The sequence below is a fragment of the Mauremys reevesii genome, linkage group 25 (genome assembly GCF_016161935.1).
Source record: "Mauremys reevesii isolate NIE-2019 linkage group 25, ASM1616193v1, whole genome shotgun sequence".
Classification (NCBI taxonomy): Eukaryota; Metazoa; Chordata; order Testudines; family Geoemydidae; genus Mauremys; species Mauremys reevesii.
The window spans coordinates 6974397-6987962 of record NC_052647.1 but is presented as its reverse complement, the minus strand read 5'-3'; the positions used below and the strand labels follow the sequence as shown (position 1 = coordinate 6987962).

The window sequence follows — 13566 nt, the reverse complement described above, 5'->3', positions numbered from 1 at the left end:
AGGTGCCAGAAAACAGAGTGACTGAAGGTGAGTCCTACTCTGTGATGCTTGGGCTCCAGGGATTTCTTATATGGCAGCTGGTGTCTTCTTTTTCGTCTTCTACCAAGTGGGATGCGGTTCAAGGGCTCGTCTAAGAAAACATTTCCTTGGCATCCATGCAACAGGCCCAAACCACATCAGCCTTCTTTCTCAAATCATTGGCTTTATGGCTGTTGGCCAGGCCTTTGTGACACAGCAACATGTGTTATGATTTCCCGCCTGTGGACCCCAACTATTCTCTGCAAGCGTCTCTGATGGAATATGTTGTTTCCTACTGGGGGCATCTCACATTTCCCAAGTGCCTGAGGCATATCCCACTGTGGATATCACAGCCATATGGTACCTCTTCATCTTGGGTCTTGGGTCAAGCTCCTTGTTTTCCCATATATTTGCCAGTCTCAGAACAGCTCCGCTGCCCTTTCTAGATGTTACTTCTGCCTCCTTGGCCATCAACACGGATTGTGCTTCCAAGATACAGAAACTTGTTAGCCATGTCATATTCTTCACTGTCAATCACAGATGCCTCATCATTGCTGGTTCCTCTTTCAACTAGCATAACTTTTGTTTTCTTTTGGCTAATTCTTAATCCTGCTTTGGCGGCCTCATGTTTGACTTTGGTGAGGATCTATTCTATGGCATCATCACCTGTGTCCCATGGAACAAAATCGAGATCTTGAAGTTTTCCTCTGCTTGACATAACTCCTGTATCTCCCTTTGATGCTGCATTTTGCTTTTGCATCACGTAATCTAGCATCGTGCCGAAAAGAAGGGGTGAAGAGATGCAACTGTGCTGCGCTCCAGCAAAGATAATCAGCTCAATCGATCTCCCGACTTTCTGTCCTTACCTAGCATTTTACCCTTTGTGCAGCATTGTAACTAGTGATATTATCTTTCTAGGAAGCCATATTGTTGCAAGATCTTGCATTGCAACTCTGTCTGAATGCAGTCAAAAATGTTGATGTACTCTATGAAACGCAAGACTAATTTTCTCTGCCAGGCAAGCCCCTTCTCGGTCGTCTCAGGGCAAATCTTTGGGCTCCACACACTATCTTTTCAGTCTAAAACCTGCACGCTCATTACTGTTTTTCATATATGACCAATTTCATTCCGTCCAACAGTAGACTATAAAACACTTTTCCAGGTACTGAAAATAATGTTATTTCTGGCCAGTTATCAACACTAAGTAGTTGCCTTTCTTTGGTAATTTACAGATCACACCTTTCTTCCAGTCCTCTGGGTAAAATTATTTCCCCCAAACTATATTACAAAGTTTATAGGCTTCAGATATTACCACATCCTCACCAGCTTTGAGCTTTAAAGGTTCCGCTCTCTGAGAGCCCTGGCAGGTGGCAAACACACCCACAGGGACCAGAATAGAAACCCCACCAGCTGCAGCCACCACGCTCCAGTGGAGGGGAGACCCTGGTTTGCGTAAACTCCTGTTTTACAAAAACAAGTGTAGCTCATTAGAAGCCAGGCCAGAGGTGTGGGCACTGGGATATTCTCAGCAGGATTGGGGTGGGGGTGGGGGGAAAGTGAACTGGTAAAAGGCCCATGGCCACCCCACCTTGGACTGAGAGCTCATCAGATCCCACAAGGCTGGGTCTAAAGATCTACAATCTCCCAAGAACAGGCGGGGTGCTGGGGGAGGAGAGAGGAGCAAAACAGATGACTTAATGGGGGTGAGGTTTTGTCTAGTTAACCCAGATGCCAATGCCCAGGTGTGGCACTAGAGGGCACTCTGTGGTTGCCTCAGTAATGGATCCGAGAAGGCTGCGTTTCAGTGCACGAAGGGGCATTTTTCCACAAACAATGTCTAGGAACCTCAACCCTGGCCCAAAACCCCATAGTGCTAGGCCCGCATGTTATTTATTAGCTGTATTACGGTAGTGCCCAGGGTCCCGTTGTGCTAGGCGCTGTATATTAGTTATTAGGTTGTGACGTTCCCCTGGTGTTATCCGAACTAGTGATCTGCTAGGTCACTCCAATCCTTGACTCTGGGCGCCAGCCTTACCCTGCTCTGCTGTGAGAACCCCCACTCCTGGGCTGTTCATGCACAGCCTCTGGCATGTAAGCTGCTCCTTGGACTGCGCAACCGAATGACACAAGCCAATATCTCCGGTCCCAGATACAACCCTAGGAACCTCTGTCTTGCAATGTCCAGTTATGGCCGCTGGACACTGCAAGCTTATATGAGTTCATCAATTTAACAAAGAAATTGATATGTACCAGGCTTGTTAGCCTCTGACACACTTCAAACCAAACGCACGGCTTCAGGTAGAATAAACAAACACATTTATTAAGTACAAACATAGATTTTAAGTGATTATAAGTCAAAGCAGAACAAGTCAGATTTGGTGAAATGAAATAAAAGCAAAACACTTCCAATGCCCTTACACACTTCGATGCTTCTCACCACAGGCTGGCTGGTTGCTCTTCAGCCAGGCTCTCCCCTTTGATCAGTCGCTTGGTGGTGATGTGTGCGGATGGAGGTGGAAGAGAGAGGAAGAGCAGGCAAACATCACTCCCTTTTATCATGTTCTTTCTTTCCTCTTGGGTTCCCCCCCCCTTCAGAGTCAGGTGAGCATCACCTCATCACAGTCCCTAACTGACCAAGGGAAGGGGGGTGACTCACTCGAGAGTCCAACAGATCCTTTGTTGCTGCCTAGGCCTGGGTCCTTTGTCCCTGTGAGGCTAGGCTGGGGTTGTCCCATACATGCCCTGATGAGGTGTGAACTGCCCCTCTGCTCCTGGAGAGGTTTTGCCTGGGCTTGTTTTAAGCCATGAGGACACATTTTCAGCCTCATAACTATATACATGAAATTACAACCTATAACATTGCTATAACATCACTATAACAATAATTCTCAGTGCATCATGAGCCTTCTGAAAACACGTGACATGACAAACTTTGCACTGGATACCGCACAATCGTTTCATAAGGATGAACATGGGGTGTGCAGAGTATTCCCCCAAGGCACAGAGAGTCACATAGGTGTATTACGGTAGCACCCAGTGCCCCATGGTGTTAGGTGCTGTACGTTAGTAATTAGGGGCATTCTGGCAGCACCCAGGGCCCCATGGTGCAGGGCAATGTATGTTATTTATTACATAAGAACATAACAGCGGCCCTACTGGGTCAGAGCAAAGGTCCATCTAGCCCAGTCTTCTGACAGTGGCCAATGCCAGGTGCCCCAGAGGGAATGACCAGAACAGGCAGATGTCAAGTGATCCTTTCCCTGTCGCCCATTCCCAGCTTCTGGCAAAGAGACGCTAGGGACATCATCCTTGCCCATCCTGGCTAATAGCCATTGATGGACCTGTCCTCCATGAACTTATCTAGTTCTTTTTTGAACCCTGTTATGGTCTTGGCTTTCACCACATCCTCTGGCAAGGAGTTCCACAGGTTGACTGTGCGTTGTGTGAAGAAATACTTTCTTTTATTTGTTTTCAACCTGATGCCTATTCATTTCATTTGGAGACCTTTAGTTCTAATGTTATGAGAAGGAGTAAATAATACTTCCTTATTTATTTTCTCCACATCAGTCATGATTTTATAGACCAGGGGTTCTCAAACTGGAGGTCGGGACCCCTCAGGGAGTTGCAAGGTCATTACATGGGAGCAGGGGCGGCTCCAGGCCCCAGCACGCCAAGCATGTGCTTGGGGCGGCATGCCGCGGGGGGTGCTCTGCCGGTGCCGTGAGGGCGGCAGGTGGCTCCGGTGGGCCTCCTGCAGACATGCCTGTGGAGGGTCCGCTGGTCCCGCGACTCTGGTGGACCTCCCAGGAAGTCCACCGGAGCCGCAGGACCGGCGACCGGCAGAGCGCCTCCCGCGGTGTGCTGCTGTGCTTGGGGCGGCGAAATGGCTAGAGCTGCCCCTGCATGGGAGGTTGGGAGCTGTCAACCTCCACCCCAAACCATGCTTGTCTCCAGCATTTATAATGGTGTTAAATATATTAAAAAGGGTGTTTAATTTATTTGGGGGGGGGGGTCGCACACAGAGGCTTGTTATGTGAAAAGGGTCTCCAGTAAAAATAGTTTGAGACCCACTGTTATAGACCTCTATCATATCCCCCCTTAGTCATCTCTTTTCCAAGCTGAAAAGGCCTAGTATTATTAATCTCTCCTCATATGGAAGCTGTTCCATACCCCTAATCACTTTTGTTGTCCTTTTCTGTACCTTTTCCAAGTCCAATATATCCTTTTAGAGATGGGGCGACCACATCTGCATGCAGTATTCAAGATGTGGGCATGCTATCGACTTATATAGAGGCAATATAATATTTTCTATCTTATTATTATCTATCTCTTTCTTAATGATTCCCAACATTCTATTAGTTTTTGACTGCCGCTGCATATTGAGTGGATGTTTTCAGAGAACTATCCACAATGACTCCAAGATCTCTTCCTTGAGTAGTAACAGCTAATTTAGATCCCATCATTGTACATGTATAGTTGGGATTCTGTTTTCCAATGTGCATTACTTTGCATTTATCAACACTGAATTTCATCTGCCATTTTGTTGCCCAGTCGCCCAGTTTTGTGAGATCCCTTTGTAACTCTTCACAGTCAGCTTTGGACTTAATTATTGTGGGTTGTTTTGTATTAACTTCAATTTTTGCCACCTCACTGTTTACCCCTTTTTCCAGATCATTTATGAATATGTTGAATAGGACTGGGTCCAGTACAGATCCCTGGGAGAGACCACTATTTACCTCTCTCCATTCTGACCATTTATTCCTACCCTTTGCTTTCTATCTTTTAACTAGTTACTGTTCCATGAGAGCATCTTCCCTCTTATTCCATAACAGCTTACTTTGCTTAAGAGTCTTTGCTGAGGGACCTTGTCAAAGGCTGTCTGAAAATCTAAGTACTCTATATCCACTGGATCCCCTTGTCCACATGCCTGTTGACCTCCTCAAATAATTCTAGTAGATTGGTGATGCATGATTTCCCTTTACAAAAAACATGTTGACTATTCCCCAACAAATCGTGTTCATCTATGTGTCTGCTCATTCTGTTATTTACTATAGTTTCTACCAGTTTGGCTGGTACTGAAGTCAGGCTTACTGGCCTGTAATTACCAGGATTGCCTCTGGAGCCTTTTTTAAAAATTGGCATCACATTAGCTATCCTCCAGGTTACATACCACAGTTATTAGTTCTGAAATTTCACATTTGAGTTCCTTCAGAACTCTTGGGTGAATACCATCTGGTCCTGGTGATTTATTACTGTTTAATTTATCAATACGTTCCAACACCTCCTCTAATGACACCTCAGTCTGGGACAGTTCCTCAGATTTGTCACCTAAAAAGGATGGCTCAGGTTTAGGAATCTCCCTCACATTCTCTGCAGTGAAGACCGATGCAAAGAATTCATTTAGTTTCTCCGCAATGGCCTTATCGTCCTTGAATGCTCCTTTAGCATCTCGATCATCCAGTGGCTCCACAGGTGGTTTATCAGGCTTCCTGCTTCTAATGTACTTTAAAAAAAAATTGCTGTTATTTTTTGAGTCTTTGGCTAGCTGTTCTTCAAATTCTTTTTTGGCCTTCCTAATTATATTTTTACACTTCACATGCCAGAGCGAACGTGGTGAATCATTAAGAAAGGGATAGATAATAAAACAGAAAATATCATATTGCCTCTATATAAATCCATGGTGCGCCCACATATTGAATACAGCATGTATATGTAGTCACCCCATCTCAAAAAAGATATATTGGTATTGGAAAAGGTAAAGAAAAGAACAATAAAATGATTAAGGATATGTAACTGCTGCAATATGAGGAGAGATTAATAAGACGGGGCCAATTCAGCTTGGAAAAGAGACAACTAAGGGGGGAGGGTATGACTGAGATCTACAAAATCATGACTGGTGTGGAGAAAGTAAATAAGAAAGTGTTATTTACTCCTCATAACTCAAGAACTAGGGGTCACCAAATGAAATTAATAGGCAGCAAGTTGAAAACAAATAAAAGGAAGTATTTTTTCACACACCGCACAGTCAACCTGTGGAACTCCTTGCCAGAGGATGTTGTGAAGGACAAGACTATAACAGGGTTCAAAAAAGAACAAGATAAATTCATGGAGGACAGGTCCATCAATGACTATTAGCCAGGATGGGCAGGGATGGTGTCCCTAGTCTCTGTTTGCCAGAAGCTGGGAATGGGCAACAGAGGATGGATCACTTGGTGATAACCTGTCTGTTCATTCCCTCTGGTGCACCTGGCATTGGCCACTGTCGGAAGATGGTCCTTTGGTCTGACCCAATATGGCTGTTCTTCTGTTATGTAGAGTTTATGCTCCTTTCTATTTTCCTCAATAGGATTTAACTTCCATTTTTTAAAGGTTACCCTTTTGCCTCTAAGTGCTTCTTTTACTTTGATGTTCAGCCATGGTGGCACTTTTTTGGTCCTCTGTAACGATGCTGGTTCTGGTGGGACTCAACTGAGAGTACCAATTCAGGACAAATTGCTTAAAGCAGGACAGTTACAGCCCAAGGCTGGGGTTCCTTTGCACACCAAGGCAAATCAAACCAGCCAAACAGAGAAGACTTTGTTTTTACCCCACTGGCTAACCATAAGTCACACAAGCAATTCCCTTAGATACTCCAGTTTCCCAATATCACCACCAGTGCCACTCGTTATGGGGACGAATGGTTATGAAAACGAATACCCCAGTAAAAGAAAAAAGGTTCTCCCGATCCCAAAGGACCAAGCCCCAGACCCAGGTCAATATACAATTCAGATCTTACCCACAAATCACGCTGTTGCCAATCCTTTAAAATCTAAAATCTAAAGGTTTATTCATAAAAGGAAAAAGATATAGATGAGAGCTAAAATTGGTTAAATGGAATCAATTACATACAGGAATGGCAAAGTTCTTGGTTCATGCTTGTAGCTGTGATGGAATAAACTGCAGGTTCAAATCAAGTCTCTGGAGTACATCCACAGCTAGGATGGGGGCATTCAGTCCTTTGTTCAGAGCTTCAGTTTATGACTTGCTGTGTCACAAGGTGTGTTCTGCCTTCTCTCAGTGGGTCAGTTGTATAGCTGATGGTCCTTAATGAGCCATCAAGCAGGCTAGGCAGTGCTTCACCCAGAAGCATAGCACAAGTTTGAAATACAGACAGTATAGAGCCAATACTTCTAACTTTAAATACAAAAATGATACATGCATACAAATAGCACGGGGTAGGCAACCTATGGCACGTGTGCCGAAGGCAGCACGCGAGCTGATTTTCAGTGGCACTCACACTGCCCGGATCCTGGCCACCGGTCCGGGGGGCTCTGCAATTTTAATTTAATTATAAATGAAGCTTCTTAAATATTTTTAAAACCTTATTTACTTTACATACAACAATAGTTTAGTTCTGTATTATAGACTTATAGAAAGAGACCTTCTAAAAAGGTTAAAATGTATCACTGGCACGCAAAACCTTAAATGAGAGTGAATAAATGAAGACTCGGCACAGCACTTCTGAAAGGTTGCCGACCCCTGAAATAACATAATCATAACCAACAAACCATAAACTTGTCTTAGACACCTTATTTGACCCCTTTTATCCAAGATTTGGTGCCACTACAGGAGCTTGGTTGCAGCAATGATCTATATGGTCCCCAGTTTGTGTCAATAACATCACATACTCTTACTATGTTTTTTAATTTGGGGTATACAGTTAAGTTGAGCCTCTATTATGGTGGTCTTTAAAAAGTTTCCATGCAGCTTGCAGGGATTTCACTTTTGGCATTGTACCTTTTAACTAGCTTCCTCATTTTTGTGTAGTTCCCCTTTCTGAAATTATGCTACCGGTGGGCTACTATGGTGTTTTCCCCACCACAGGGATGTTCAATTTTATTATAGTGTGGTCACTGTTACCAGCGGTTCAGCTATATTCACCCCTTGGACCAGATCGTCTGCTCTATTTAGAACTTAATCAAGCATTGCCTCCCCTCTTGTGGGTTCCAGGACTGGCTGCTCCAAGAAGCAGTCATTTCCGGTGTCAAAAAACTTTGTCTCTGCATCCCATCCTGAGGCGACGTGTACGCAGCCAATCTGGGGCTAGCTGACATGTATTAGGTGTATTACAGAGCCCTGTTGCGCTAGGCGCTGTACATTATTAGGTGCACTGCGGTAGTGCTAGGCGCTGTACATACACAGACAACGTGGGGGCCCAGCACAGGCAGCAGGGCCTTGCGGACCCTGGCAGGGGCTTTCACCCAGCCTGGGGTGAGGCCACATAATAGGCCGCCTTGGGCCTCACCCACCAGGAGGCCCATGTCTTACCCCAGGAGCTGTGGCAGCCAATAGGATCGTTACATGCAAATTTCCCCCAGCAGAAGGGCGGTGATTGGCTGAGATGTCCCTGCTCCTGGGGAGCGGGAACGCACCCTCCGGGGGACGCACGCGCAGGAGGGAGGGGCGGAAGCAGGGATCCCATGGGAAAAGAGGCGGGGCGAACAGAGGCCCAGAAACCGGAAATCCTCCTCCCTATCTAGGAAGTGCCCTGTGAGCTCTATGGTCCTGGGGGCGGAGCCAGCCTTTCACATCTGGTTCCGGGGGTGGGGGAAGTGCTTCCGGGGCAGCGCGGCCCCGAGGTGACCGAGGCGAGGATGGGGGCGCACCTGGTCCGGCGCTACCTGGGCGACGCGGAGGTGGAGCCGGACCCGCTCCGCATGCCGACCTTCGACCCGGGGCTGGGCTTCGCGGAGCGCAAGGAGCGGGGTGAGCCCGGGGCACGGCCCCGCCCCCCGGGGGCTCAGAACCGACCCCCCCCCCTCCGCCGGGTTCCAGGCCCGGGAGCTTGGGGGGCTTTGCCTCCCGCAGGGGACTGGGGAGCCCCGGGGGGCGGGGCCGGGCGCTTGGGGGTCACGGGGGGTGAGTCCCCAAGGGAAGGGGCGCGGGTTGAGCGGGGGGGGGAGGTGGAGGTTCAGGAACCCCGAGGGGAGGGGCGAGGGTTGGGCCAGGGGGGCGAATCAGGGACCCCGAGGGGAGGTTCAGGGACGGGGGCGGGGGGTGTTTCACATCAGTGGAAGCTCTGTGGGGCAGAGACTCTGCTCTTTCTGTGCAGCACCTGGTGTGATGGGGCCCGGTCGGGGCTGGGGCTTCTAAGTCAGGGGTTCTCAAACGGGGGGTCGGGACCCCTCAGGGGGTCGTGAGGTAATTACATGGGGGGTTGCCAGCTCTCAGCCTCCACCCCAAACCCCGCTTTGCCTCTAGCATTTATAATGGTGTTAAACATATACAAAAGTGTTTTTAATTTATATGGGGGGGGTGTTGCACTCAGAGGCTTGCTACGGGGAAGGGGTCACCAGTACAAAAGTTTGGGAACCACTGTTCTAGGAGCTGCCACAATACAGATAATTACTGGGAGGGGTACTTAGGCCAAAGCTCAGGACCAGAGACTGGTCCTTGCGAGGTCTCCAGTGATATCGTGTCCCCCCGTCCCCCCCCCCACACACACACACGACAGGCTGAACCCACTGTTTGATGCGTTGGAGCTGGGAATAGCCCATGGGGGATAGGCCTGCACTGGCCCTGAACGTGGGGAACAACAGAAGGGAGTCAATGTCACCAATTTAGGGCCTTATGTTTGGGGCAGGAGCCTCCCACATGGCTCTTTCCTTGCAAAATGCTGTGGTGGAGGCTGCTGCCATTGAGCCTATAGAGTCAGCTGATTCCCCTTCACCCCTTGTTCTGTGTAGGTGTTTAACAGCTGCCTTGTCCCATCCCAGAGGTGGCCACGTTTCAACACTGGATAAGTCGGGGGGGATGAGGCACTTGACTTAGGAGAAGAGGCTGAGGGAACTGGGGTTATTTAGTCTGGAGAAGAGTGAGGGGGGATTTGATAGCGGCCTTCGACCACCTGAAGGGGGGTTCCAAAGAGGATGGAGCTCAGCTGTTCTCAGTGATGGCAGATGACAGAAAAGGAGCAATGGTCTCAAGTTGCAGTGGGGGAGGTCTAGGTTGGATATTAGGAAACACTGTTTCACTAGGAGGGTGGTGAAGCTCTGGAATGGGTTACCTAGGGAGGTGGTGGAATCTCCATCCTTTTAAAGCCTGGCTTGACAAAGCCCTGGCTGGGATGATTTAGTTGGGGTTGACTCTGCTTTGAGCAAGGGGTTGGTTTGAGTAAGGGGATGACCTGAGGTCTCTTCCAACCCTAATCTTCTCTGATTCTCTGTGTCTCTGAACTGTCTATACGAGGGTCAGTCAGTGCTCTGCATTGAAAAGAACTGTGTAAACCCAAGATCATTACATAGTAGAGGGCAGTTGAACCCGTCCTGTGTAGTGGCATAGATCCTGAGACAAGTGTAAATAATAACACATGTAATTGAAATTGATAGAGAGCGAGCTTGGAGCCAAAGACTCCTGACTTGTATCCCTAGCTCTCCCTCAGTGAGTCTGGACAAGTGGCTTCCTGTGCCTCAGTTTCCCCATGGGGCTTCATCAGAAGGGCTCATGTATCGGGTGTTCAGAGTCCCACTCTGTGCCCGATTCGTGTAGGCTGTTACGGCCCCGCGACAGAGCCTGGCTCTTTGCCCAGGAGGTGGAGGGCCACTTGTGCTTTTAGCTCTGGAGGTCCCAGGTTCAGTTCCTGGTGTGTCGCGCCCACGTCCTGCTCCCAACCTCACCTCTGCCCCTCCTCTCTGTCCCCCGCAGTGATGGTAGCGACGCAGCAGCAGATGAATGACGCTCAGCTGCCCCTGGAGCAGCGTGACTACTGTGCCCACCACCTTATCAAGCTGATGAAGTGCAAGCGCGACAGCTTCCCCAATTTCCTGGCCTGCCAGCATGAGCGGCACGAGTGGGATTACTGCGAGCACCTTGAGTATGAGGCCTGTGCTGGGGAGCTCCTGGCACCATCTCCAGGCTACTCTGCTCCCAGGGCCACAGAGCTGGGGGTGGCAGCCTTAGGGGTAGAGGCAGCATGGCCTAGTGGAGAGAGCACAAAGGAGCTCGGTTCTATTCCCAGCTCTGCCACTGGTGTGCTGGGTGACCTGGGGCAAACTGGCCTCCTTTGCATGGTGCTTTGAGATCTCCTGATGAAAGGTGCTGCCGAGCTCAGTGTGACTGGCACCTGCCCTTCCCACATAGGGTATTTAAGCCTAAGAATGTGCTGATGGTCCCTAGTAACCAGCTACGGCAGGCGCTTAGCACAGAAATAAACTGTCCCCTCCCCCTTACTTTGCGGAAGGCATCTCAGAAAGCAGCATTCTGGGCCAGTGTCTGATCCCCGGGCCCCAGTGGTGCGGCTAACCCTGCAGGATGGTGATGAAACATGTGTAGGGCCCTTCCCACAGAGGGTCAAGCCATGGGCCTGGGCCAAGCAGACCCCAGAGAGTGAAGGGAGGGGTACTAGGTGGAACGTGGTTATGGGGCTGGCCTGGCTGTGTCACCATGGGGATTGTGGGTTGGAGGAGGGATCTGGAGGGGGAAGCTGTGGGGAGGGGGGGCAGAGATCATAGGGATTGGTTCAAAGCAGTGAATCTAATTTCAGTGAGGCTCCCCTCCAGGAAAGTGGAGCAGTCCAACAGCTCTGAGATGGGCCTGTGCCTAATGCAGAGGGCGCCAGCCTACCCCCTGCAGGGTGGGGTGCAGCACGCCGGGGGTTGGGGGGAGCTTGCTCCTGCTGGAGATGCAGGTGGACCCCCGTGACTGGTGTCTCCTCTCGCCCCAGCTATGTGATGCGTATGAAGGAGTTTGAGCGGGAGCGGCGCTTGCTGGTGAGGAAGAAGAGGCTGGAGCAGAAGGAGGCGGCTGGAGCATAGCAAAGCCCCAGGTCCCCATCCGCGGGAGAGGCTGGAGGAATCTTCTCCTTGTGTCATGTGTAAGGGAATAAATAATGTCTCGTCTGGATCTGGATCTGGAGTGGTGACTGGAGTGGGGAGAGCAGGGCATGCGCGTGCACTGCACTGAGGCTGTAATGCAGGTGCTGGGCGTGATGGGGAGCCAGGGTGAGTGAGGTCATGGCTCTTACTGGACCGACTTTGGGGCTTCTTCAGACTTGGACCTGAAGTTATGGGGAGCAGTGAGCGGTGGCATGGCCTAGTGGTTTCAGCAGGAGTCAAGACTCCTGGGCTAAGTTCCCATTAAGCTGCGTGGGTGCGCAGCTCCCTATTAAGCCCTGCTCAGGGCTGTGGTGGGAAGAGGTGCTCCTCCCCGCTGGCCTCAGCCTGGACTTGCTGTGGCCAGAGGAGGTGCCCCTCCCTCACCCTGCCCGGCCCTGCCGGAGCTGGGGAGAGGCGCCTCACCCCGGGCTGCTGTGGCAAGAAAGAGCTGGGTGGAGTCCTCTCTCCCCACCACAGCCTGGGGGCAGCCTGCACCCCAAATGCCTCATCCCTGGCTCCACCCCAGAGCCCACACCCCCATCACAGCCCTCACCCCCCCTGTACCCCAACCCTGAGCCCACTCCAAACCTCTCATCCCCGGCTCCACACCAGAGCCTGCACCCCAGCTGGAGCCTTCACCCCAACCCTCTGCCCCAGCTCTGAGCCCACTCCCCTACTCCAAACCCCTCATCCCTGGCTCCACACCAGAGCCTGCACACCCCAACCCTCTGCCCTAGCCTTGAGCCCAACCCATCATCCCCAGCCCCTGCCCCAGAGCCTGCACACCCCAATCCTCTGCCCCAGCCCTGAGCCCCCTCCCACACTCCGAACCCCTTGGCCCCACCCCCGCATTAATTTTGTGATGTGCACAAATATAGAGGTGATCGGTGCACATCACAGAATTCATCCCGCACATGGATGTAAAAAACTAGAGGGAACGCTGCTCCTGGTGCTGTTCCTGCTCTGGATGGGGGATAGGGTCTAGTGACTAGAGCCAGGCATCCCTGGGCTACCCCCACCCCCACCCCTCTGTGAGCGGGGTGATGCTCTGCTCCCTCCCAGTGTTGGAGTGTGTGTGGATGCGACACGTGTGCAGCACCCTATGGCAGCCGAGTTCGGACCCTCAGCGCAGCCAAGCTCCGCTGGGCTCAGACAGCGCCAGACACGCTTGGGCTCTTTGCTGAAAGTTCCAGCTCCCACGGGCGCTTGGCTCAGTTCCTGCCCTGGCAGCCCGTGCTGGGAATCTACCCGCTGCCCCTTCTCCTTGCGCGGCACCTGCTCACGCTCGCTCTCTGCTCTCCGTGTGGGGAGCCATTGGGCTGAGGCCATGTCTGCGCTGCCATGGCACAGCTTCGGCTTTGTAACCCCACAGTGGCGACCCACTCAGCCAGGGAAGGGTTTTATGGCACCCATCCTGCTGAGTGATAGTCACGCTAACTGTGTCCACAGCGGGGGTTAGCTTGGCACAGCTATGGTGCGTGGGGGCAGGATTTGTCCCACCCTGAGCCCAGCTTCCCTGCCCCTTGAGGGCATTTGGGGGCAGCACGCTGGCAGCTGCTTGGACTTCTACAGCTCTGGAGAAGCGAGGGGGTGCTGCACCTGCTCATGGGGCTGTGTTCTCGCTCTCTTAAACGCACGCACACACACAAGAGAGATGCCAGCAGCAGAGGGCAGAGCTAGTCCTGCTTCAGCCTGA

At 50.8% G+C, this 13566-nt stretch overlaps 2 protein-coding genes across 3 annotated transcripts in view; both read left to right on the top strand.

Annotated features, from left to right (window-relative positions):
* LOC120391382 (adhesion G protein-coupled receptor E5-like) overlaps positions 1–13566 on the top strand; it is a 1047477-nt gene that overhangs the window by 76204 nt on the left and 957707 nt on the right. The gene's annotated exons all lie outside the window — the stretch shown is intronic.
* On the top strand, positions 8580–11898 carry NDUFB7 (NADH:ubiquinone oxidoreductase subunit B7). The gene is made up of 3 exons (XM_039515095.1): positions 8580–8763; positions 10702–10870; positions 11720–11898. The coding sequence occupies exons 1-3, from the start codon at positions 8652–8654 to the stop codon at positions 11808–11810; spliced, it is 372 nt and encodes a 123-aa protein (XP_039371029.1). The 5' UTR covers positions 8580–8651; the 3' UTR covers positions 11811–11898.

Bases quoted from the DNA above. Each gene is read 5' to 3' on its own strand.
- NDUFB7 (XM_039515095.1), top strand. From the start codon at position 8,652: ATGGGGGCGCACCTGGTCCGGCGCTACCTGGGCGACGCGGAGGTGGAG. The intron at 8,764-10,701 runs GTGAGCCCGGGG...TGTCCCCCGCAG, and splicing joins CGCGGAGCGCAAGGAGCGGG to TGATGGTAGCGACGCAGCAG. The intron at 10,871-11,719 runs GTATGAGGCCTG...CTCTCGCCCCAG, and splicing joins GATTACTGCGAGCACCTTGA to CTATGTGATGCGTATGAAGG.